Source organism: Salvelinus sp. IW2-2015, linkage group LG8, assembly GCF_002910315.2.
Source record: "Salvelinus sp. IW2-2015 linkage group LG8, ASM291031v2, whole genome shotgun sequence".
NCBI classification, from domain to species: Eukaryota; Metazoa; Chordata; class Actinopteri; order Salmoniformes; family Salmonidae; genus Salvelinus; species Salvelinus sp. IW2-2015.
Window position 1 is genome coordinate 10321024 of NC_036848.1, and position 24248 is coordinate 10345271.

General features: G+C 42.5%; 1 protein-coding gene across 1 annotated transcript in view; it reads right to left on the reverse strand.

The window, feature by feature from the left end:
• The window catches only part of LOC111967117 (sodium-dependent phosphate transport protein 2A-like), a 32689-nt gene extending 9426 nt beyond the window's left edge, over positions 1 to 23263 (reverse strand). The window contains exons 1-10 of the mRNA XM_023992004.3: positions 23177 to 23263; positions 17925 to 18005; positions 17586 to 17774; positions 15551 to 15700; positions 14971 to 15177; positions 8208 to 8227; positions 7635 to 7730; positions 7133 to 7265; positions 6321 to 6488; positions 5984 to 6100 (exon numbers count right to left, since the gene is read on the reverse strand). Of these exons, the coding sequence (XP_023847772.1) occupies positions 5984 to 6100; positions 6321 to 6488; positions 7133 to 7265; positions 7635 to 7730; positions 8208 to 8227; positions 14971 to 15177; positions 15551 to 15700; positions 17586 to 17774; positions 17925 to 17985 (1141 nt within the window). The 5' untranslated portion in view covers positions 17986 to 18005; positions 23177 to 23263. The remainder of the gene's footprint in view (positions 1 to 5983; positions 6101 to 6320; positions 6489 to 7132; positions 7266 to 7634; positions 7731 to 8207; positions 8228 to 14970; positions 15178 to 15550; positions 15701 to 17585; positions 17775 to 17924; positions 18006 to 23176) is intronic.
• Positions 23264 to 24248: the final 985 nt, after the last annotated feature.

Sequence of the window (24248 nt, forward strand, 5' to 3'; positions counted from 1 at the left end):
TGGTCCTGTCTCTCTGCTTCCTTCCTCAGTCCTTCAGCCTTCTCCTGGAACTGTGGACATCTAGCCTCTAGCGTGGTCCTGTCTCTCTGCTTCCTTCCTCAGTCCTTCAGCATTCTCCTGGAACTGTGGACATCTAGCCTCTAGCGTGGCCTTGTCTCTCTGCTTCCTTCCTCAGTCCTTCAGCCTTCTCCTGGAACTGTGGACATCTAGCCTCTAGCGTGGCCATGTCTCTCTGTTTCCTAATCGGAGTTCCAGGGAACATCGCAGTGATGTTCAACCATCGTTAAAACCACGATCTTTCCAGTTTGAGCCGGAGACCGAGTTGATCAACTTTCAAAGCAGAATTACTTTACCATTGTTCCTCAACTATAGTGTATGAAATAACATTTTCTAGCTCTGAGTCTCTACTTATATCCAATGTAAAAAACATTATTTCAAATGTTGCTAGTCAAATGACTACCCAGACTATTTGCATTGCCCCCCCCTCCCCTCTCCAAACCACTGCCACTCTCTGACTTTGGCGGAAGTCGTGACAATTACATTTACTTTTGTTACTTAAGTATATTTCAAACCAAATACTTTTAGACTTTTACTCAAGTAGTATTTTACTGTGTGACTTTCACTTTTACTTGTGTCATTTTCTACTAAGATATCTTTACTTTTACTCAAGTCTGACAGTTGGGTACTTTTTCCACCACTGACCAGTAGTCACCAGTCATCTGAAAGCCACAATCTTGTAGAATTTCCAGACACTCATTAGTTATTTCAACAGTGTAAAATACGAATGTACGATTATTTAAGTATTTGTATTTGATATACTTATTTTCTGTGTATTTAAGTATTTTCTAATACACAGCCCACTACAACTACTTAAATTAGAAGTAGGTTTAAATACCAATACTTTCCAAATGTATTTGCAAATACATTCCAATATTCAACTACACTTGTATTTTCAAACAAACTTTGGCTAAATACTTATTTAACAATGTATTTGAAGGTAATTGAAATATAAGAAGAGAGAGAGAGAGACCTGCACACCGTCAACATGAGGAATAATCCGAAACTGAGTCTTAGATGCAAATAGAAATATGATATATTGGACAGTGGAGGCCGCTGAGCGGAGGACGGCTCATAATAATGGCTGAAACGGAGCAAATGGAAAGGCATTAAATAGATAGAAAGCGTGTGTTTGATGTATTTGATACCATTCCACCTATTCCGCTMCAGCCATTACCACAAGCCCGCCCTCCACAATTAAGGTGCCACCAACCTTCTGTGATGTTGTGATAATGTATACCAGTACATTGTTTGCATTATAATTGAAAGAACATTTCCCCAAAACATTTCCATTTCCATTTCCTAAAATTCTCCAGAGATCAGATATGAAATCGATATGAGGGGTTGATTTGACTTTCCATGTGTTAGAGCAGGAACAACTCTGATAGTTCATTGGTTGCTTGGTTATCCAACATTCTACAGGTAAATTAAGATAAAGACATCATCATTTGTGGTTTCACATAAAGAGTTCAGGATATTCAGAGGGCCCATGCAAAGTCCCACTGACACACAACATCTAACCAGGGCCTTTCCATAACTACCAACTCACTAAGACTATATTTGGATAGCAAATCCACTGGACAGAAAAACAGCTTTTCAGAGTACTGTACCTCCTGTCAGATGAGAACAGTACTTTATATGACAGCCTAGCGCGGTCATGTCTCTCTGCTGCCTAATCAGCATTCCCGAGAACATCCCAGTGATTGGTTGTCCTTCGCCAAAACCAAGATAAAGCCAGTTTGAGCCAGATGCTGACTGTATCTGATCTACTTTGCCTCATCACGCTGCTTGTATGGGTCCACGACCTATGGTTTATCTGGATGAAACCCTGTCTCTTTGTATGTTCATATAGAATATATGCCATTTAGCAGACTTTTTTTCTAAGCAACATAGTCATGCTTGCGTACGGGTGGTCCCGGGAATCAAACCCACTATTCTGGCATTGCAAGCTCCATGCTCTARTTTCTGAGCTACAGAGGATCACATTTCCATGCTATTCTTCTGTAGTTTCTGAGCCAGCCTGCTGACTGTGACACTACTGAGCATTTAATGCTACCTCCTGTTTCTCTGCCCCCACAGCTGGGTCAGACTGGCAGAATCAGGGGCAGGGAAGACAGGTCTGCTGGCTGTCCTTTGGGGAGTAACAGGGGTTGTGAATATGTCTTCTGGGGTGATGTTATGAGATTTGAAGCCAGATGAGAGTGGACAGGTACAGTGTCAGTATGTTTTCACATCAGACACTCAGGAAATGGCCGGTATACTCCTCAATACTGTCCTGGGATTTGTTGTTCCCTTCTCGTGGCCACCGCCTATATCCACCTCCACAGAAAGGTGAACCAAACAGCCTTCTTCAGGAGCCGCAGGATGACTAGGTTAGTGACCAGCATCATTGTGACCTTCATCATTCCATGCACTCCTCACCATGTCATAAAACAAGAAGCTCCCGCGCTCAGGTCTGTTCAACGCTGGTCCGACTAATCTGATTCCACGCTTCAAGACTGCTTCGATCACGTGGATTGGGATATGTTCCGCATTGCGTCCAACAACAACATTGACGAATACGCTGATTCGGTGAGCGAGTTCATTAGAAAGTGCATTGGCGATGTCGTACCCACAACAACTATTAAAACATTCCCAAACCAGAAACCGTGGATTGATGGCAGCATTCACGCGAAACTGAAAGTGCGAACCACTGCTTTTAACCAGGGCAAGGTGACCGGAAACATGACCGAATAAAAACAGTGTAGCTATTCCCTCCGCAAGGCATTCAAACAAGCTAAGCGTCAGTATAGAGACAAAGTAGATTTGCAATTCAACGGCTCAGACACAAGAGGTATGTGGCAAGGTCTACAGTCAATGGATTACAAAAAGAAAACCAGCCCCGTTGCGGACCAGGATKTCTTGCTCCCAGACAGACTAAATAACTTCTTTGCTCGCTTTGAGGACATTACAGTGCCACTGACACGGCCCGCTACCAAAACCTGCGGACTCTCCTTCACTGCAGCCGACGTGAGTAAAACATTTAAACGTGTTAACCCTCGCAAAGCTGCAGGCCCAGATGGCATCCCCAGCCGCATCCTCAGAGCATGCGCAGACCAGCTGGCTGGTGTGTTTACGGACATATTCAATCAATCCTTATCCCAGTCTGCTGTTCCTACATGCTTCAAGAGGGCCACCATTGTTCCTGTTCCAAAGAAAGCTAAGGTAACTGAGCTAAACGACTACCGCCCCGTAGCACTCACTTCCGTCATCATGAAGTGCTTTGAGAGACTAGTCAAGGACCATATCACCTCCACCCTACCTGACACCCTAGACCCACTCCAATTTGCTTACCGCCCCAATAGATCTACAGACGACTCAATCGCAACCACACTGCACACTGCCCTAACCCATCTGGACAAGAGGAATACCTATGTGAGAATGCTGTTCATCGACTACAGCTGCAGATTTAAGCAGCAATAGTACCCTCCAACTGCGTCATCAAGCTCGTTTAGACCCTGGGTCTGCGACCCGCCTCTGCTGCAAGCTGGTACTGGACTTCCCTGACGGGCGCCCCAGGTGGTGAGGGTTGGAAAACAACATCTTCCACCCGGCTGATCCTCAAAACATGGGGCCACAAGGGTGGCGTACTGAGCCTCTCCTGTAAGTCCTGTTCACCCCCGGCTTTGCGTGGCCAAGGCACGTCTCCACTCAATCATGCAAGTTTGGCGGACGACAACTACAGTGGTAGGTTGATTACGAACAAAGGACGGAGAGGCCTACAGGGGAGGAAGGAGGTGAGGGCCGTCGGGAGTGTGGTGTCGAGGAAAAATAACGCTCACACTCAACGTCAACAAAACATAGGAGATGATTGGTGGACTTCAGGAACAAGCGAGAGGGAGGCACCCCTATCCCATGACGGGACCAGTAAGTGGGAAGGTAGTAAGGTTTTAAGATTCTCGGCGTACACATAACAGACAAACTGATTGGTCACCGCACACAGACAGCGGTTGTGAAGAAGTCGCAGCAGCGCCTTTAACCGTCAGGAGGCTGAAGAAATTCGGCTTGTCCAAAAGGCACTCACAACAACTTTACAGATGGACAAGTCGAGAGCATCCTGTCGGGCTGTATTTTACCGGTGGTAGCGGCAACTGGCTGCCGCGACAACGTAAGGCTCTCCAGCGGGTAGTGAGGTCTGCAGCAAATGCATCACTGGGGCAAACTACTGCCTCCAGGAACCCTACACGACCCGATGTCCAACGAGGCTATAAAGATATCAAGGACAACAACGACCGCCGGCGAGCACTGCTGTTTTCATTGCGCCGCTTATCGCAGGAAGCGAGGTCAGTACAGGTGGCAATAAATGCAGAGGGACCGAGAGACTGACAAACAGCTTCTATCTCAAGGCCATGGCAGACTGTTAAAGCAGCCACCACTAGATGCGAGGTGGGTGCTGCGAACATACTGACTCATCGCAGACTCACTTAAATAATGGAATTGATTGGAAATTGATCAAAATGTTCACTAGCGCACTTTAAACAATGCACTTAATTATATGTATATGTATATACTGGTTCGGCATATCTCTACGTGCATCTTGCGATCTTTATGTAATACTGTATCAGTAGCCACTTTAAACTATGCACTTTTTATGTTTAATATACGCCTCATTATCATCTCATATGTATTACTGGGTACTGCGATACGGATCTTACTGCATCCTTGCCTATGCTCGTCTGTAGCGATCACATTCAATATAGTTTTATGTAAGTATTCTTTATCCCTTTACACTTGTGTGTATAAGGTAGTAGTTGTGGAATTGTTAGGTTAGATTACTCGTTGGTTATTACTGCATTGTCGGAACTAGAAGCACAAGCATTTCGCTACACTCGCATTAACATCTGCTAATCATGTGTATGTGACAAATAAAATTTGATTTGATTTGAATGCGCTGGGAGTGGCAGCCATCTTTGTGGGGGATAAGGCTATGAGAGGGTTCTGGGAATCCAATTGGAGAATTGTTGGATCTCTGACCTACAGCTGCTTGGATCCATTCCTCTACGCATTCAACTCCAGAAACATCCAGCCAGAGAACAGTATGATTCCAGTGTGACTTCCTGGTCACTGATCCACTGAAGATTTACACCCATTTATTGTTATATCAGCTAATGGAATATTCCCTTTGATTTAAGAAACGTGATTTATGCTGTACCTTAATGGGATTAGCATAACTGGTTTACCTGATGATAACCCAAAAAATACCTATTAATCCATTGTTCATGTTTTTGTAAATATTCAAACCATATATCAAATGAAGATGCATGAGGAAGTTTAACTCTGGCTTCATCAAACTATGTGATGTGAAGTGGGTCAATGTTTATCTGATTGTACTTGTTTAACTGCCTGCTGTCTTTCTACGGTATATTAACATGCTATCTCACAAACCACAGGGGTTTTAGTCTGGACCAGCATGTCAGCAATGAGATAAAACTAKAATGTATGTCTCTGTGTGAGTTCATAGATTGTGTTTGTAGGCTACGTATTTCAGGTATACATCAATGTTTTTTCTGAGAATAGATTTCATAACCCAAGTGAATCTGTTAGTCTTGTTCAAACTATTGACCTTTTCTTCTCCCCCCTGAACAACTGATTTGAATAAACCAAATTGATAAATGGCCTTTATCTATGATTATTCTGTCTATAATTTCAATCATTACAGAAAACCTACAAATGTTGTTTTAATTGTTATTCATGCAAGAATGGGGTAGGTAGATGTTCCCCTAGCCAGAAGTCAGAATGGGGTAGGTAGATGTTCCCCTAGCCAGAAGTCAGAATGGGGTAGGTAGATGTTCCCCTAGCCAGAAGTCAGAATGGGGTAGGTAGATGTTCCCCTAGCCAGAAGTCAGAATGGGGTAGGTAGATGTTCCCCTAGCCAGAAGTCACTCACCTATAAGTGGTGTCAGGGCAGAGGTGAACACAGAGCTGCTCTGCACTACAAAGGTCATCCCTGCTCCCACAAACATGGCCAGGTAGCCCGCCAGCCAGCCAAACGGATACGGCAAGTCTACATTGAAATGGTTAGAGCAAGATCCTGATTAGGTCTGTCTGTCTACCTGTCTGTCTGAAAATCTTGCTAGTGGATTTCAGAAATAGGCAGGGTTTAGACATAATTAAGACTTTGTTGGTGTGGTAACTAGTGACGACCCTGATTAGGTCTGTCTGTCTTGGCATTCTCATATATTGTATGTAAAAAATCTTGCAATCTATCTCTGACCGGCGCCCACCTGTGTTGATGACCTTTTGGATGACCTTTGCCACTTGACCTTGGAGGAGGGAGTTGAGCAGCTTGACCAGGAGCACCAGGCAGGTGCAGAGCAGGGCCAGGGAGCCGGCCAGGAGGATCAGCCCCACCGTCAGGTCTGACAGATCGGCATCAGCAAACAGATGCCTACCTGGAGGAAACCAGGAGCACCAGACAAATAATTCACAATAATGTGCTCGTCTGCAGTTCAGTTGGTAGAGCATGGCGTTTGCAATGCTAGGATAGTGGGTTCGACTCCTGGGACCACCCATATGTAAAAAATGTATGCACGCATGACTGTGAGTCTCTTTGGAGATAAGTGTCTGCTAAATGGCATGTATTATTTTCTCTATACAGATGTAGGATCATAATTTGAGCAGTCTTTTTTGTTGAAAATGTTCCTGCACAGCAGGAAATGCAAACTTGTAGTGTATTCAAGGTTTTAAAATGCTTCTAAAGTTTGTAATTTCCATTTTAAACATGTCAGATTTGATTTGCCCTAACAGAAAATGCGCTACAAAAAATATCCATTAAATATAATCCACATAATAATTCACATTTCTTGTTGCTGCAGGATTCTTGTCCTGCTGTAGGAAACTAGCTGAAATTGAGATTCTACATCTGTATAAAGTTCTTATTCTACTAAAACAATGAAAATGAACTATAAATAACCCAAATCTAAAAAATAATCTAATAACCTCTAAATAAATAATAATTAAAATAAGTGTGATGTCAAAAATAGTACATAACACAGTGGTATGTAAGTTTAATGTATGTCATTTATGTTGGATTTACATTTCTGGATGTTAAACTCGGAGGAGAGATTCTGAGTGGTCCAGGTGATGTCACCTTCCTGCAAGCAGAGATGGGCGGAGCTACAGTTGTCAGAACCAGTGATGCTGATATTCATAGAGGACTGAAGAGAGGACTGATGGGAAAGAGAAGGGGAGAGAGTTTAGAAGCATATGAGATAGATAGCAGAGAGAGTGCAAGGTAGAGAGAAGATAAACATAGCAAACAGTATGCCTTATGTCTTATCATTCACAGACAGTATATTCATAAATCACTGTGATAGTGACAGTGAAAGTCTCATCAGCGACAGAGCTTATCGCACCAAAGCCTTAACAGCTGGTGGGGGTGACAGGCTCAAGAGTGACGGTGGTGACAGTCATGATGATGATGACGGTGTTGGCCGTGACAGTGTTGAGACCGTGACGTGGTGAGGCAGAGGATCTGTGGGTGACAGTGATGACAACGATGACAGTGTTGAGACAGTGATGGTGTTGAGGGTCTGTACCGTAACTAGCCCGGTGTGGCACCACTTCTTCACTAGGCTCCTGTTCCTCATCCTCTCATCTCCCATGGCGATGCCGGTGATCACCTGCCTATCCAACTGATGGAGACAAGACAGAGTGGTTGAATACTTTTATTTTATTTTAGTCATTTAGCAGACTCTCTTCTCCAGAGCTACTTACAGTTAGTGCATTCATCTTCAGATAGTTGGGTGGGACAAACATATATCACAGTCATGGTAAGTATATTTTTGTAGTGGATCCGAGCTTTGAGTGAAAGCCATTGGAGTGTGCGGAGGAGCGGGGTGACATGGGAGAACTTGGGAAGGTTGAACACCAGCCCGGCAGCAACATTCTGGATAAGTTGCAAGGGTTTGATGGCATAAGCAGGGAGCACAGCCAACATGTTTATGACAGGTATTCATTAGGTGTTATATTGACAGTTTTTTTTATATTGTATTATGAGTTTAATGACTGATTAATACCTGTATGATAAGTTTAATGACTGATTAATACCTGTATGATAAGTTTAATGACTGGTTAATACCTGTATGATAAGTTTAATGACTGATTAATACCTGTATGATGAGTTTAATGACTGATTAACTTATTGTCAATATGGGGGCGCTGTTTTCACTTTGTAAATAAACGTTCCCAAATTAAACTGCCTCATACTCAATTCTTGCTCGTACAATATGCATWTTATTATTACTATTGGATAGAAAACACTCTCTAGTTTCTAAAACCGTTTGAATTATATCTGTGAGTAAAACAGAACTCAAGTTGGAGCAAACTTCCTGTCAGGAAGTGAGAAATCTGAAATCAGGCACTCTGTTCCAGGGTCAGTTAATTAATAAATTTGCAATTATTCTATTGGTCGACATGCACTGCATACGATCCCCTAGATGTCAGTAAGCAGTGAGGATTTGAATGGTGTTGCTAGGTAGATCTGAGGCCGTATAAATGGTCTTGGAACGAGGGTGCACCTTCAACGTTCGTCATGGTGCAAAGCAGACCTCAGGATGGCATTCTGAAAAGCTCACGTTATCGGCGTTAGATATATCCGGCTCTGATTTTATTCGATATAGGTGTTAGAAAACATCATAACGTAGTTATTTTAACCAGGAGTTATATCAGTTATATGAGTATATTGCGATTTTCGGAATTTTCTTTGTGCTGCGTTTGAAGTGTTGGGCATGTCTGGGCCACATAGCTAATGTTTGCTGCTAATTACACGGTTGAAGACGACATTCTACAGCCGAGCAACGATTATTATGGACAAAGGACAACTTGCCCAAGATTCTGATGGAAGCTCAACAAATAGTAAGAGATCTTTATGCTGTTAATTCGTATTATGTTGAAAAATGTTAAACAATAATTCCGCCATTAATTTCGGCACGGTCTCGCTGTAACGCACGCGTATTGTCGTAGTAACGTTAATTTTAAAAATCTAACACAGCGGTTCGCATTAAAACTAATGTATCTTCATTTGCTGTCCAACTGTATTTTTTTGTCAAGTTTTATGATTAGTATTGATTAGATTAGGTGCCTCCCAAGATTTCTCCCGACATTTTGTTGGCAGCTTGGCTACTATTCTCATGTATCACACGATTTGTGCCGCTAAATATGCACATTTTCGAACAAACAATATATGTATTGTGTAATATAATGTAAAGACTGTCATCTGAAGAAGTTTGAGAAGGTTAGTGAAAAATTAAATATATTTTGCTGGTTTATTTTGTTATCGCTATTGTTGGCTTTGAATCAAGCTGCGGTGTGGTTGGCTATTGTAGTAAGCTAATATAATGCTAAATTGTGTTTCCGCTGTAAACACTTAAAGAATCTGAAATATTGGCTGATTCACAAGATCTTTGTCTTCATTTGCTGTACGCTGTTATTTTTCATAAATGTATTAGGTAATTCACGTTGCTCTCTAGTTACTTCTACTTGCTACTCATCCCGGATCCAGGAGCACCCCGTCAGTAAAAAAAGCTGACTAGCATAGCCTAGCATAGCGTCACAAGTAAATACGCAATCTAAATATCATTAAATCACAAGTCAAAGACGACCAGATGAAAGAACAGATCTTGTGAATCCAGACCATCATTTCTGATTTTTAAAATGTTTTACAGGGAAGACACAATATGTAAAGTCTATTAAGCTAACCACGATAGCAAGAACGACACAACTTTTTTTTCCCAACATTTTTTTCCTGCAAGGGCAGCTATCACAATTTCGACCAAATAAAGGATAATTATAGGCCACTAACCAAGAGAAAGACTCATAAGATGACAGTCTGATAACGATATTTATTGTATAGCAATATGTTTTTGAAAAAATGTGCATATTTCAGGTATAACATCACAGTTCTATCATTGACAAGCTGCATCTAAAATCCAAGCGTCGGTGAAGCAGCCGCGAATAATTACAGAGGACCCAGACGGTCGAAGATTACACTATCTGGCAGTCCTACAAAACATTTGCTAAAGAAATAGGCACAGCAGTCACCCCAGCAGAAATGATGACAGACCAAATGCTGCTGTGCATCGCCAGACCAACACGCACGCGAAGAGTTCGCGTCGATACGGATTCTCGTCATAATCGTGCTTGGGCGTTTACACCAGGCGCATGAAACACAATCATACAGGCATTATGATTTATGCTGTGTGACGACCCAAAGATAGCAGGCCGGAAACAGCCAAGCAAGTTAACTATCCAGCAGCACAAGGTTACGCGGAGTCGTGAACAATACCAGCAAAAGAAATACTGAATAATGGGCTGTGAGAGCACGTACAGAAACCTTTGGGATGAGTTCGTTCGATCAAGAGGACTTGACAGTTCCGGCAAAGCGGCGGTGAACATCATGATTACACCAACATAAGGTTTGTTCGCAAAATGTGTGCATATTCGCAGCACAAATCGTTGCCGTTATCGCAATCGCTCGGATCTGTAGCGTAGTGCAACAGCCGGTCATATGGCATCGGCCGCGCGCCAAATCTGAGGAAAGGCACGGCGTTATACTAAGTCAATAAACTAGGAATCGTACACTTCCGACCAAAAAATAACGCGATTGGAGCAGCAAGGCATGACGAACGATGCGCATTAGTTATTAAGACTGCGAGAACCGTCTGATTTAGCGATTTATATTGTTAATGTAACGATTACTAAAGGAGACGAAATGAATACAGTTGCTGGCGTATATACAAGGCCGGAGGAACACTAGGTATGTCCGAAGATAATGGCGGGAGCAAATGCGTATTACATGTTTTCCCCCACCATAAAAGTACGGAAATAACATCATAGCAAGTGAAGCGTCGTGTACTTTGGACGAAGCCTTGCCAATCCAGAAATCTTGGCAAGGTTGTCTTGTCCAAAAGAATCGTGCTTGGGTAAGTAATCGTCCCATCTTCACAGTCAGGAAATTACGCATGCTAACAATAGCGGCCATGGATGGAAGCACAGCACATGCAACACCACGAATCCTCAAAAAGGCAAAACGCGAGTAGGAGAAAGTTCACGCGAGGAAAATCCAGCAATATACGCGCGATAGAACGATATACTACCGGTTTGAAAATAAATTCGTATGTCCACAAGTCGGGTGATGTCGAGTGAAACATACCTAGTAATTCGCAATTTAAATTACAGACGGATACATCTAAGGCGATAACTGAGCGTTCCAAACTTCATCCTGAGGTCTTGCTTCGCGTCATGCAACGACAAAAGAGAGGTCCCTGGTCGTCACCTTGGAGCTTATAAGCTCTGAGATCTACCGTAGACACTCCATTCCATGCTCCACTGGCTTCTTGCATCCAGGCAAGGCGGGCAGTTTCATTCGACCCAAGGATACATACGAGTTTTAAATGATCTGAGAACAGAGCCTCGTTTTCCAGACCTTCGCCAGTTCCTGTCATGATTTTGCTGCAGAACGAGTTCGTGTTCACCCACAGACATCAATTCAACGGTTTAGAAACTAGAGATTGTTTTCTACCAATAGTAAATAAATAAATGCATATTGTACGAGCAAGAATGAGTACGGAGTCATTTAATTTGGTGGAACGCTAAATGTCGAATGTTGAAACAGCACCCTCTGTAGTGACAAAAGGATAATGATTCTAGTTGTTTGGTGAGAGTTGTTGAGGTGGCTGCAATGTAAACATATTGACTACCGAAATATGCACTTTTCAAACACAAACACTATGCAAACAATAAATAGTTATCAGACTGTCATCTGATGAAGTTGTTTCTTGGTTAGTGACTATTTATTTCTTTATTTGGTCAAATTTGTGATAGCTACCTATGCAGGAAAGAAATGGTGGGGAAAAAAAAGTTGTGTCTTTTGCTATGGTGGTTAGCTAATAGAATACATATTGGTGTCTTCCCTGTAAACGATTTAAGAAATCAGAAATGATGGCTGGATTCAATGATGTGTATTTTCTTTGGTTCTTGGCACTTGTGATTTCAATGAACATTTATTATAATAATATCCTGTGGCCTTTAGGCCGAAGGCTACTGGCTAGTCAGCCTGTTTTTCGATGTCGGGGGGGTATTCCCGGCATGCAACGGGTTTGTAATACCTGTGATGATAAGTTTCATGACACGGTTAAATGCTCGCATTTAAATGATTGAGTTTATGATCTGATTAATACTTGGTTGATCAAGTTAGAAGTGACTGGTAAATGACCTGTGAAGAGATAGTGCGAGATGACTGGGCGATTACCGGGTGCGACGTGAACTCGTCAAGTAGCTCCCGGGGGCGGTCGCTACTCCCAGGTCGATACGGCATGTGCTAGAGGCAGCTGGGACACACCAGTCGCGCCGAAGGGAGGCGGCCGTAGGTCAGCAGCCGCGTGTACAGACCGGTCCATGACCCGGGCAGTAGACCAGCACAAGACCAGCCAGTTGAAAGACAGAGTCCAGTATGGTGGACACCCAGCAAACGCCCTAAACACAGAGACAGAACCCAGTTGTTGGGTTGGCTAAATTTGTGTGTTGATCTCCTCCAATAACTTACCTTTGCAGTGTTAGGTACTTGGTACTGATTACTTTTAATAAATATGCCCTTACGCAATACTTGTTTCGTCATATACGAGTGCACTGGAGTTATGTGACTGAGTTATGTGATTAAGTTAGTTTAGTGAAAAGGTCCATTCATCTTAAATTGACAATAAATGTTTTACCTTTAACCTGAGCAAAAGTCCTTGTGATGACATGGGCAAAAGTAATACAATCTCCGTAGTGCTGGAGTCGCCTTATAAGGTATGAGCGTGGACTATGGGGTCCAACCGTGCTTGGCAGAGATTCATTGCCGCGACTGTTGCAAGAGCACTGTATGGTGATAGAATGGATCGTGCTGCAACGAACGACGACAACGGGACCTGGTTAAGCTGATGACAGCTCCAACATGGACGAGGACGAAGAGAGCAGCGTGACAGATTGTTACAAAGGGACGAGTCCACTCGCGCTCTCGGGAAGCAGATTAGAGGTACGCCCTCCGAAGGGTATGCCTGGCTTCACGCAGCATCTCACATCGGCGCCATCTCCTTTCCCATCGCTCCTCCTTTCTGCCTCTCCTCTCCCCCTCCCTTTCTCCAGCTGCCTCTCCTCTCTTCTCGTCTCTATATCCTGCCTCTCCTCTCCGGGCTACGCGCTCGGTAACGGAACGCCATGACCACGGATATCGATGCGCAATGCAGCGAGTAAGAGGGCCACGATTAGTCGAAAGGGCATACAGACGTTCCTCAGAGGATCGCACTATCACCTCGCATCGTGCCATACGACAGCCGGAAACCACCATCGAATCATATCACGCCCCAAGTATGAAGTCTGAGCCTCGCGCAGTCACACAACCTGATCCTCTCCTACGATGTGACGAACGACTCCCATGTCTCCTACTCCACTAATCACCGCCCGACTCGCCACTGCGCCGGGCAGCTCCATTGCTTCGGCCTATCACCAGACGCCCATTCACGCCGATCCTCGGCGACACGCACAGCGCGTCGTCCTCCTACCTACATGCGACGACATGTCACGCTACCATCAACTACACCGTGCTGATCAGGCAGTGAGGCACGGACTGATAGTCGCTATTGGAACAGCGACGAGACGCTACTCACGAGTCACACATTACGAACGCAGCACGATCCTCCCTCTTCGCGACGCCGTGCTCTCGTTTCTTCTACCACTGCTCCCTCTCCAGAGCCCACTCCACTCCTGATATGAGAGGATATCGCGCACGATGCTCCCTCCCCTCTTTCTCCTCTCGCACTCTCCTCGATGTCCGATCTTCCTCTGCTTCCACGTCACCCCCCTCCCACCCCACCCTTGTATGCGTGTGCAAGTCATGTTCTCTACACCCCTCCTGCAGTCATGACACGGTCTACGATGGTGTTGGGTAGGACCGATTCCCCATTTGGTGCCCGCATGATGATAGAAAAGGCAAGACCGGAACCTCTCAGGCACGCAGACAGCAGAGAAAGCAGACAGACAGACCAGACAGACAAGACAGACAGCACAGACAGACAGACATTCAGACAGACAGACAGACAGGGACAGCACAGACAGACCCAGACAGACAGAACAGACAGACGAGACAGACAGACAGCAGCACAGGTATCAGACAGGGCACAAGACACGACAGGACAAGACAGACAGACAAACCAGGACAGACAAGAGCAGACAGACAGACAGTTACACAACCTCCCATATTTATGTAATGACTTTGGCTTCTTCTCAGACTGCATAGTGCCATGATTATGGTAATGCTCGGGATTAAATATTATCAAACCTGACCCTTCCTATTTCAAAATGCTTTTAATGGAGGAAAAACTGAAGGTAATTTGCAGGTGAGTGGAGGCATCTCAGTTTTTAACTGAAGAACTGGCTTTATTATTGCTGGGGCCTATTATGCAGATGATGACCCTTTGCGCATTCACACATACATACAGCTCACAGACAGACAGGAGGCACAGGGAAGCTGAGCGGTTGTAATTGCCCATAAATCCCCTGGTGTCCTCTCTGAGATTGGCTGCTTAGACAGAGACAGTCCTGGCATACTGATGTACCATAGCCACTGGTCACATACACACAGTGAATGAGAGGTCTCTGTGGATAACCCCTATTAGCAGCAGACAGCCCACCCCAAGAGACTGTTATACATAACTAAGCACTGACAATGATGAGAGAGCTCCACCACTTTGTTTCAAATTCATAAGCATCTTGTTTTCACTGGTCCCTTTAATCCTATTCACTCAGTTCAGATTTACAAGCCATGTTTTCACCCTCATGCAGATCAACACAAGCCCAAAAACATGTATGCACAAACCCACAAGACGGCACGCACACACACACACACACGCCTGCACGAACACACACACAAACACAGAATCTCTCTCTCCAAGTACTCACATCCTGAGGAGACGAGGCTGACGATGATGGAGGTGGATGTGGAGGAGCTCTGGACCAATACAGTGACCAGTATCCCCACCACCAGCCCTGCTACTGGGTTAGACAGCACCGCATTGTCTTTGAAGATGTCCCCCGCTACCTTACCTTCAGTCACACACATACAGGATGTACAGCTCTTAACACATCTCCTACATCAGGACAATAAACAGGGTTTCCACCTAGTTCAGAGTTAGMGTAAACACACAGTTTACAGTACCATATCATGAATCAGTTTGTACCAATAGTATCAGTTTAGTTMTGTCTAGTTATACAATAGTAATTGTCATCGACTCAACAGGTTTCAACAGGTTTTCACAGGTTTTCTCATCATAGTCATCAAAATGCACGAGTCAGTTAATCTGACAAAGCACATCCAGAGAGGACAGGACAGAGTGCAAAACATCCTAATTATAGTGAGACAGAAAATCCCTCATTACCAAATTAATCTCAGAGGGACAGTTGAGTGTAATCTACTCACCCCCAGCCAGCTGGAACGCTGAACTTAGTGTGTCTAATGAACAGACGAAGAAGAAGAGGAGGAGGAGGAGTAGAGGGATCTTGGAGCAGTTGATGAAGAATTCTCTGACTCTGTTGGGACTGAGCTCCATGTCAGGTTCTGCGGTGGCTGCTGATCAAAACAAGAGAAACAACCAGAGAACGAAAGAACAAGAAAGAAAAAGATGGAAAGAACAAATGCATTATTACAATGTTTCTTCCTGAAGAACAAACGAACATTTGTCCTAGTTTAGAAACAGTATCGCTTTGACAAGACAAGGCAACAACGTAATGACAAAATAAGCAACTTCTCTCCCCATTGTGACCTAATTTTTGTGTGTATGTACTGACATGTACTGTACGTATAAGAGATAGATGCACACACACACTCTTAACACACACTCTACACACATCCACACATTATTAATATTTAGTTGTATTGTTTCTTTATTTATTAATTGTGTACATTTGTGACTTTAGTTGTAGTTTTAGATATATACACATTATATACACTCAGTGGCCAGTTTATCACGAAAATGGATTGCTCGTAAAGACAGTGAGTCACGTAGCCGTGGCTTGCTATATAAAGCAGGCAGACAGGCATCGAGGCATTCAGTTACTGTTCGATTKAACGTTAGAATGGCCAAACGAGTGACCTAAACGACTTTGAGCATGGTATAATCGTTGGTGCCAGACACGCCAGATCGAGTATCTCAGAAACAGCTGCCCTGCTGGGCTTTTCAGAGGTTGAAGGAGAATGGCAAGAATCGTGCAAGCTAACAGGCAGGCCACAAACAKACAAATAACAGCGCAGTACAACAGTGGTGTGCAGAATGGCATCTCGGAACGCACAACTTGTCACGGATGGGCTATTGCAGCAGACGACCACACCGGGTTCCACTCCTATCAGCTGAAAACAAGCAGAAGCGGCTCCAGTGGGCACGTGATCACCAACACTAGACAATTGAGGAGAGAAAAAACCTATGCCAAGGCACATTGAAGCTGTTCTGGCAGGTCATGGTGGCCAACGCCCTATTAAGACACCTTATGTTGGTGTTTATTTTATTTTTGTAAGGTTCTGTATTTATTTTCTTAGTCAAACTTGTGTTCTGAACTTTTTGTTCATTGATTTCACCTGTGTTAGTTACTCACCTGGTCTCATCAGCTCCAGATTTAGTTCAGTTCATTCTGTTTGTGCCTTTGTGAGGTATTTTTCATCTTGACTCTACTAAGCCTTTTCCTAGATCGTTTGTGAGAACCTAGTTTTGATTCACCTGCCTGTTTGCCTACCTGTGTATGACCATTGCCTGCCTGTGACCACGACTCCTGCCTTCTGCGAAGGCGAAATTAACACCTGCCACGCTCAGTGCGTGAATCTACACCTTTTTCTCCCTGAGTATTCATGACAATTTTGGCAGTTACCTGTAGCAGCAGGCAACACAGAGAATGGAACAGCTGGAAAGGGGAAACGGCTTGAGTCGTAGAAAATGTAATAAAACATTGCGGATAAAATTCGGATGATCACTTCACTGAGAGCTTGGCCGTTTCTAAAAGGACAAATTTGTGTGTTTTTGGAGCCTTTGTTCATGTTTTGCCGGGGCCCCCATAATGCACAAGGAGGATGAGGAAGTGATTTGCTGTTTGGGATAAGTTTCTCAAAAACATGTGAAATCACAAAAAAGGTGTCTTGACCCTTCTATAACATAACATTGACATAAATGTGTTTGTAAAAAAAGGAACATTTTCCTTTCATGTTTTAAATGCATGTAAATTGTAAAGTATTTTTGTCTGTAATGTATTATTCACTGTGTTGGACCCCAGGAAGACTAGCTGTCAGCTTTGGTGTGGGCCAMTTGGGATCCTAACAAAATAAAATAAAAAATGACTTACTAATAGGTTATCACAATGACTCTCCTCCACATTCACTACACAGTATCTCCTCTTGTAGGAGTGTTGATGTAAATATAGTATAATTGCATGCAGGRGTAAAATGTGTCTGAAACTTCAGAGTGCTGTACCTTGCTCTTTGGGGGGACTGTTCCCTTCCCTTTGTTTGGGGGAGGAGGTGGGTGAGGTTGGTTCATCCTCCTGGCTGTACCCCTCCAAGCTGCTGATGAGGTCCAGAGTGGACCCAAGGCCCGACTCCCTGTCCTCCTCCAGGAGATGTTTGGGACGCAGGGAAGCGGGAGTGCCATGGGTCCGTCCCCCTAAAACCACAGTTTATATTTCACTGAATTCAAACAATTAATTCTGAATTTGAGGTTGAAGATAAAGTCAGAGTTGTATTTATTGACAAAGTGCCTTGAATTCTCTGGGCACACTTTTTGATATGATAAAATATCACTCTTGGAATTTACCGTTGTAGTTGATCATAGGTTCCACGCTGGATGAAATTATTGTGATTAGACGAGAGGACATGATGACTTCACTGTATAGGGCTGTAGAGAAAYAGTATTATATTATATTTGACCATTTGAAATAAATGAAAATGAAACACCCAGCAACAAAAATACACAGTACCAGTCAAAAGTTTGGACACACCTACTCATTCAAGGGTTTTTCTTTATTTTTACTATTTTATACATTGTTGAACAATAGTGAAGACATATGAAAAAACACATATGGAATCATGTAGTAACCAAAAAAGTGTTAAACAAATCAAAATATATTTTATAGTTGAGATTCTTCAAAGTAGCAACCCTTTGCATTGATGACAGCTTTGCACACTCTTGGCATTCTCTCAACCAGCTTCACCTGGAAGGCTTTACCAACAGTCTTGAAGGAGTTTCCACATATGCTGAGCACTTGTTGGCTGCTTTTCCTTCACTCTGTGGTCAAACTCATCTCAAATCATCTCAATTGGGTTGAGATTGGGTGATTGTGAAGGCCAGGACATCTGTTGCAGCACCCCATCACTCTCCTTCTTGGTCAAATAGCCTTTACACAGCCTGGAGGTGTATTGAGTCATTGTCCTGTTGAAAAACAAATGATAGTCCCACTAAGCGCAAACCAGATGGGATGGCATATCGCTGCAGAATGCTGTGGTAGCCATGTTGGTTAAGTGTGCCTTGAATTCTAAATAAATCACTGGCAGTGTCACCAGCAAAGCACCCCCACACCATCACACCTCTTCCTCCATGCTTCACGGTTGGAACCACACATGCAGAGATATCCGTTCACCTACTCTGCATATCATAAAGACACGGCGGTTGGAACCAAAAATCTCACATTTTGACTCATCACACCAAAGACATATTTCCACCAGTCTCATGTCCGTTGCTCGTGTTTCTTGGCCCAAGCAAGTCTCTTCTTATTATTTGTGTCCTTTAATAGTGGTTTCTTTGCAGCAATTCGACCATGGAGGCCTGATTCACACAGTCTCCTCTGAACAGTTGAGGTTGAGATGTGTCTGTTACTTGAACTCGGTGAAGCATTTATTTGTGCTGCAATTTCTGAGGCATGTAACTCTCATGAACATATCCTCTGCCTCAAAGGTAACTCTGGGTAGTCCTTTCAAGTCCTTTCGAGTCTTAAAGTAATGATGGACTGTCRTTTCTCTTTGCTTATTTGAGCTGTTCTTGCCATAATATGGACTTGGTCTTTTGCCAAATCRGGCTATCTCCTGTATACAACCCCTACCTTGTCACAACACAACTGATTGGCTCAAACACATTAAGAAGGAAATAAATCCCACAACTTAACTTTTAACAAGGCACACCTGCATGCCAGGTGACTACCTCATGAAGCTGGTTGAAAGAATGCTAAGAGTGTGCAAAGCTGTCACCAAGGCAAAGGGTGGCTACTTTGGAGAATCTAACATTTAAAATACATTTTGATTTATTTAACAGTTTTTTGGTTATTACATGATTCCATATGTGACATTTTATAGTTTTGATGTCTTYACTGCTATTCTACAATGTAGAAAATAGTAAAAATTAAGAAACCCCTGGAATGAGTAGGTATGTCTAAACTTTTGACTGGTACTGTATACCAACAACTGTCTATAGCCATTGTGGTCCTCTTTTGTAGGCAAGGGTAGCACGGCAAAAATAATTGACATGGGCGCTATTTGCCATACATTCAATTCGAACTCAAGATGGGAGCAGTTTAAAACTTCTTAAGACTAGGGGGCGACATTTTCACTTTTGGATGAMTTGGTGCCCAAATTAAACGGCCTCGTACTCTGTCCTAGATCATATGATATGCATAGTATTATTACTATTGGATAGAAAACACTCTGAAGTTTYTAAAACTGTTTGAATTATATCTGTGAGTAAAACAGAACTCATATGGCAGGCAAACTTCAAAACAGGAAGTGAAAATTCTGAAATGGGTCACTGTGAAAGGCATCACCTATTCAAKTGCCTTATATTTATGGATCTGTATTCACTTCATACGCCTTCCACTAGATGTCAACAGGCAGTAGAACGTGGAATGAAGCGTCTAGCCTGATGTGGGACCGAATGAGAGCCTTTGGAGTGACAGGTCAGGCATATTGCCAGTTCTTGGTCACGCACATTGGGAATGTCATGTCCTTGTCTGCAATGCGTTAGATAGACATGAAGAAATGCTCCGTCTGGGACGTTATTGGATATATATGAGAAAAACATCCTGAAGATTGATTCTCAACTGAGTTTGACCAGTTTATTTGATTTGTAATATCACTTTTTGAAGTTTTCGTTCATTAGCGTAAAGTTCTATGGACACGTGAACTACACATGCTAGCCAAAGTTGCTAATTCGACAGAAGTAATGGACATTATAAAACAAAAAAAAATGTTGATTTATTGATGGAACTAGGATTCCTGGCACTGCATTCTGATGAAAGATCATTAAAGGTAAGGGAATATTTATGATGTAATTTTGTATTTCTGTTGACTCCAACATGGAGGAGAATGCTGAGCGCTGTCTCAGATTATTGCATGCTGTGCTTTTTACTAAAGTGATTTTTTAAAAACACAGGGCTGTTAAGAACAGTGTATCTTTAATTATATGTTACAACATGTATTTTCATCAAAGTTTATGATGAGTATTTCTGTATTTCACGTGCTCACTGTAATTATTCTGGCTATTTTTGAGCATTCTGAACATGGCGCCAATGTAAAACCACGATTTGTGGCTATAAATATGCACATAATCGAAAAAAAACATAAATGTATTGTATAACATGATGTCATATGACTGTCATCTGATGAAGTTGTTCAAAGGTTAGTGATAAATTTATCTCTATTTGTGGGTTTTGTGAAAGCTATCTTTGCTGTGAAAAAATGGCTGTGTTTTTTGGGATATGTTGGTGAGCTAACATAAATATATGTTGTGTTTTCGCTGTAAAACATTTTAAAAATCGGACATGTTGACTGGATTCACAAGATGTTTATCTTTCATTTGTGTATTGGACTTGTGATTTCATGAAATTATTTATATTATATCCCTGTGGCGCTAGGCTAGGCTATGCTAGTCAGCGTTTCTGATGACAGTTATCCCGGATCCGGGATGGTGGTCCAGAGAGGTTTTAATAAAGAAACAAAAAGGCCAAAACCTCTGTAAGTCCTTCATTTATTGTGAATATGCCAATTCTAGTCACGAGCTATAAGATGAAAAAAGTCAACACTAGCTTTAATTCCAAGGTTGAGACATTAGACTGCCAATACCTACATATCAGATAGACATGGAACAGGGACAAACACTGCCCTTACCTTCGTAACCCTCTCTGCTTTCACTGTGTTCATCCTTTCACCAGCTAGCTAAAGAGAAGGTGCGATAGCAGCCAATTAAATGTGAACAAAGGCAGGCTACATTGTATTAACTGACAGCAGCCTTGATGTAAAGGGTCAACAGTCCTCTGCTCTCTGGCAGTACTCAGATAAACTTGTCTTGTAGACATCATCCCTACCAGTAAAGGCCTTGTTAGATGAAGATAACACCTCTGTCCTCAGAAACATCACTCCTCTCAAGAACATCACTCTCCTTAGAAACATCAACTGTCCTCAGAAACATCTCTGTTCTTAGAAACATCACTCCTCAGAAACATCTCTTTCCTAAGTTTCCCCTCTAAATTTCCTGTGCTTACGGTCGTCAGACTGCCGGCCGACACTTTCTACGGAAATCAGACTCCCTTCCTTCAAAGTTGTCTTGTTCTCTCTGTAGGGGAAAGCTTTTTTCATGTCTAAACTGTCGCTTAGAGGTTTTCAGATCGGGGACACCTGCAGAGTTGTTACCTCTAATGTGTTCTTAAAAGCCTAGAACCTTTTCTGTGACTGAGTTGAGTAATTATTTTAGAGTGACGGTAGCACTCAGATGTTCTGTTCCATCTTGCTGGTTGAGCTGTTTTCTGAGTGTGTGAGGAATCCAGGCACCAACAGAGTTACAGCAGGCTAATATATAAATCTACAGAAWGAAGTGAGTGCAACTCTGAATTCCTTTATGTGAGTGTSAGTGTGTGCGTCTGTGATCGTGTGCGCGTGTTTGCGCGTCTGCGGGTGTGTGTGTCCGTGTGTGCCTTCTAATTCTACCTACATGATGTACCTCTCCAAGATGAGAATTATTGCTATCCTCCCCTGTTATTGGTAATGGTGAGAGATTAGCATGTCTTGGCATGCACATTATTGTAGAAGTGTTTCAAAACATATGATATTGTTATTTACGTTAAAAGTTACTCCAAAATGACAATACATTATTTATCATTCATTTCTATTCGGCAAAGAATCTTCTGAAACACAACCAAAACAAACTGCAAATGCATCCAACAAGTTTGCAAAGTCACAAGCTTGATGTAGTCATTTTGTGCTAGGAATATGGGTGTGTATATGCGTGCGCGTGTGTGCACGTGTGTAAGTGCGTGTGAGTATGTGCGATTGCCTTCTAATTCTATCTACACGGTGTACCTCTACAAAATGCGAAATATTGTGAGGGTTTCTTGAAGCACAGCAAATCCCTTGAATCAATTATTAATAGGATATAATTAAGCAAGCATCATGATGGATGGGAGCTCTCCAAAGACAAAGCAATATGTATTCATTGGAATGGAGTTATGCATTTACATTTGTCATTCAAAATTGAATCATTTATGCAACTCATGTAATGTCTTTTGTATAAAGGTTGAACAGCTTCGAAACACTGGGGTTGCATACATGGTAAAGTAATGTGATGATCATTATCCTTAGTTTGTAGACTTACCTTTGGGCTTATCATAAAATTATACCATCACATCACTACATAGACCTTATAAAGTAGATCTCACATCACTACATAGACCTTATAAAGTAGATCTCACATCACTACATAGACCTTATAAAGTAGATCCAGATTTATAAATTAGATCTCACATTGCTACATAGATCTTATAAAGTAGATCTCACATCACTACATAGATCCTTATAAAAAGTAGATCTCACATCACTACATAGACCTTATAAAGTAGATCTAGATCTTATAAATTAGATCTCACATCGCTACATAGATCTTATAAAWTAGATCTCACATCGCTACATAGATCTTATAAAGTAGGTCTCACATCACTACACAGATCTTTTAAAGTAGATTTTACATCACTACATAGATCTTATAAAGTAGATTTTATATCACTACATATATCTTATAGTAGATCTCACCTTGGTTTGTCCCTTAGCTTAATGTTCCTTTGATGAAGTGTGTCACCTAAAGTCACTCCCAAAGAAGAGACTCTTCATGAGGAAAATGAAGAACCAGTCGTATTATATACCAGCTGACTGAGTTTAACGTTTAAAAAGGGACACCACATGTCTTACTGATTAACTGGTCACATAATTGGGCCTCACACCATTAATCAATAACACCAATTGAGAACATTAATATCACATCACAAACTGAGGTATGCAGGATAGTGGCTGTTATGTTGTACCATTTTAGTTTATGTCATGGTTGAGCTGAGGTGGTTGTTCAATAGGGCATCATTTAATATAGACCCTCTGAGTGTAGATTAGAAACTGCATGGGAGGAGGATTTTTTCTATTTAATTAATAACTCAAATTATGTGCTTCTAAAAGCAGGGTAAATCTGACACCTAGTGGTGAGAGTGGAATATTCTAAAAGTTCTTCATTACGGACTGTCCGGTAATTCAAGGTGAGGTTTTCTCCACATTATGAATCTAGGATGCTTATTATGTATTTCTCATCAAACAGCACTGGTGACCTGAGAAGACTCTGTAGAATGAATGCTTTAATGTAATAAGATGTCTTACTGAAGATCTTCTGAACACACAGCAAGCGAGCGAGAGAGAAACGGAGAACATTCAGGGCCTCCCGTAAGTTCCCCGGGGTAAAGGCCTCCAGAGAGAGGGAGTTGTCGGATGTTAATTATTACTCTGTTCACAGAACTTTCATATCAGCAGTATTTTCACCCAGATCTTCTGAACCCAGGCCAGTAATAACCCCTGACAAACAAGAGAGAAACGGATTCAGTGTCTCCATTCCTCCTCAGGGGAGATGGGAAGGTCCCCCATGGAAGATACAGGTTCATGATATTTGTAGGTCTTCAGCTGGTATTGAAAAGAGATTAAGATGGAGGTTAGCAGGTGGGAGAGAAATCCTGGATTTTAGCATCACACACAAACCCGTGATAGAGGCAGTCTGGCACAGGTCCAGGATCACCAGGTAAATCCTGGGTAATGTTGCTAATTCAGGCCAACTGTGCCAGCGCCAGGG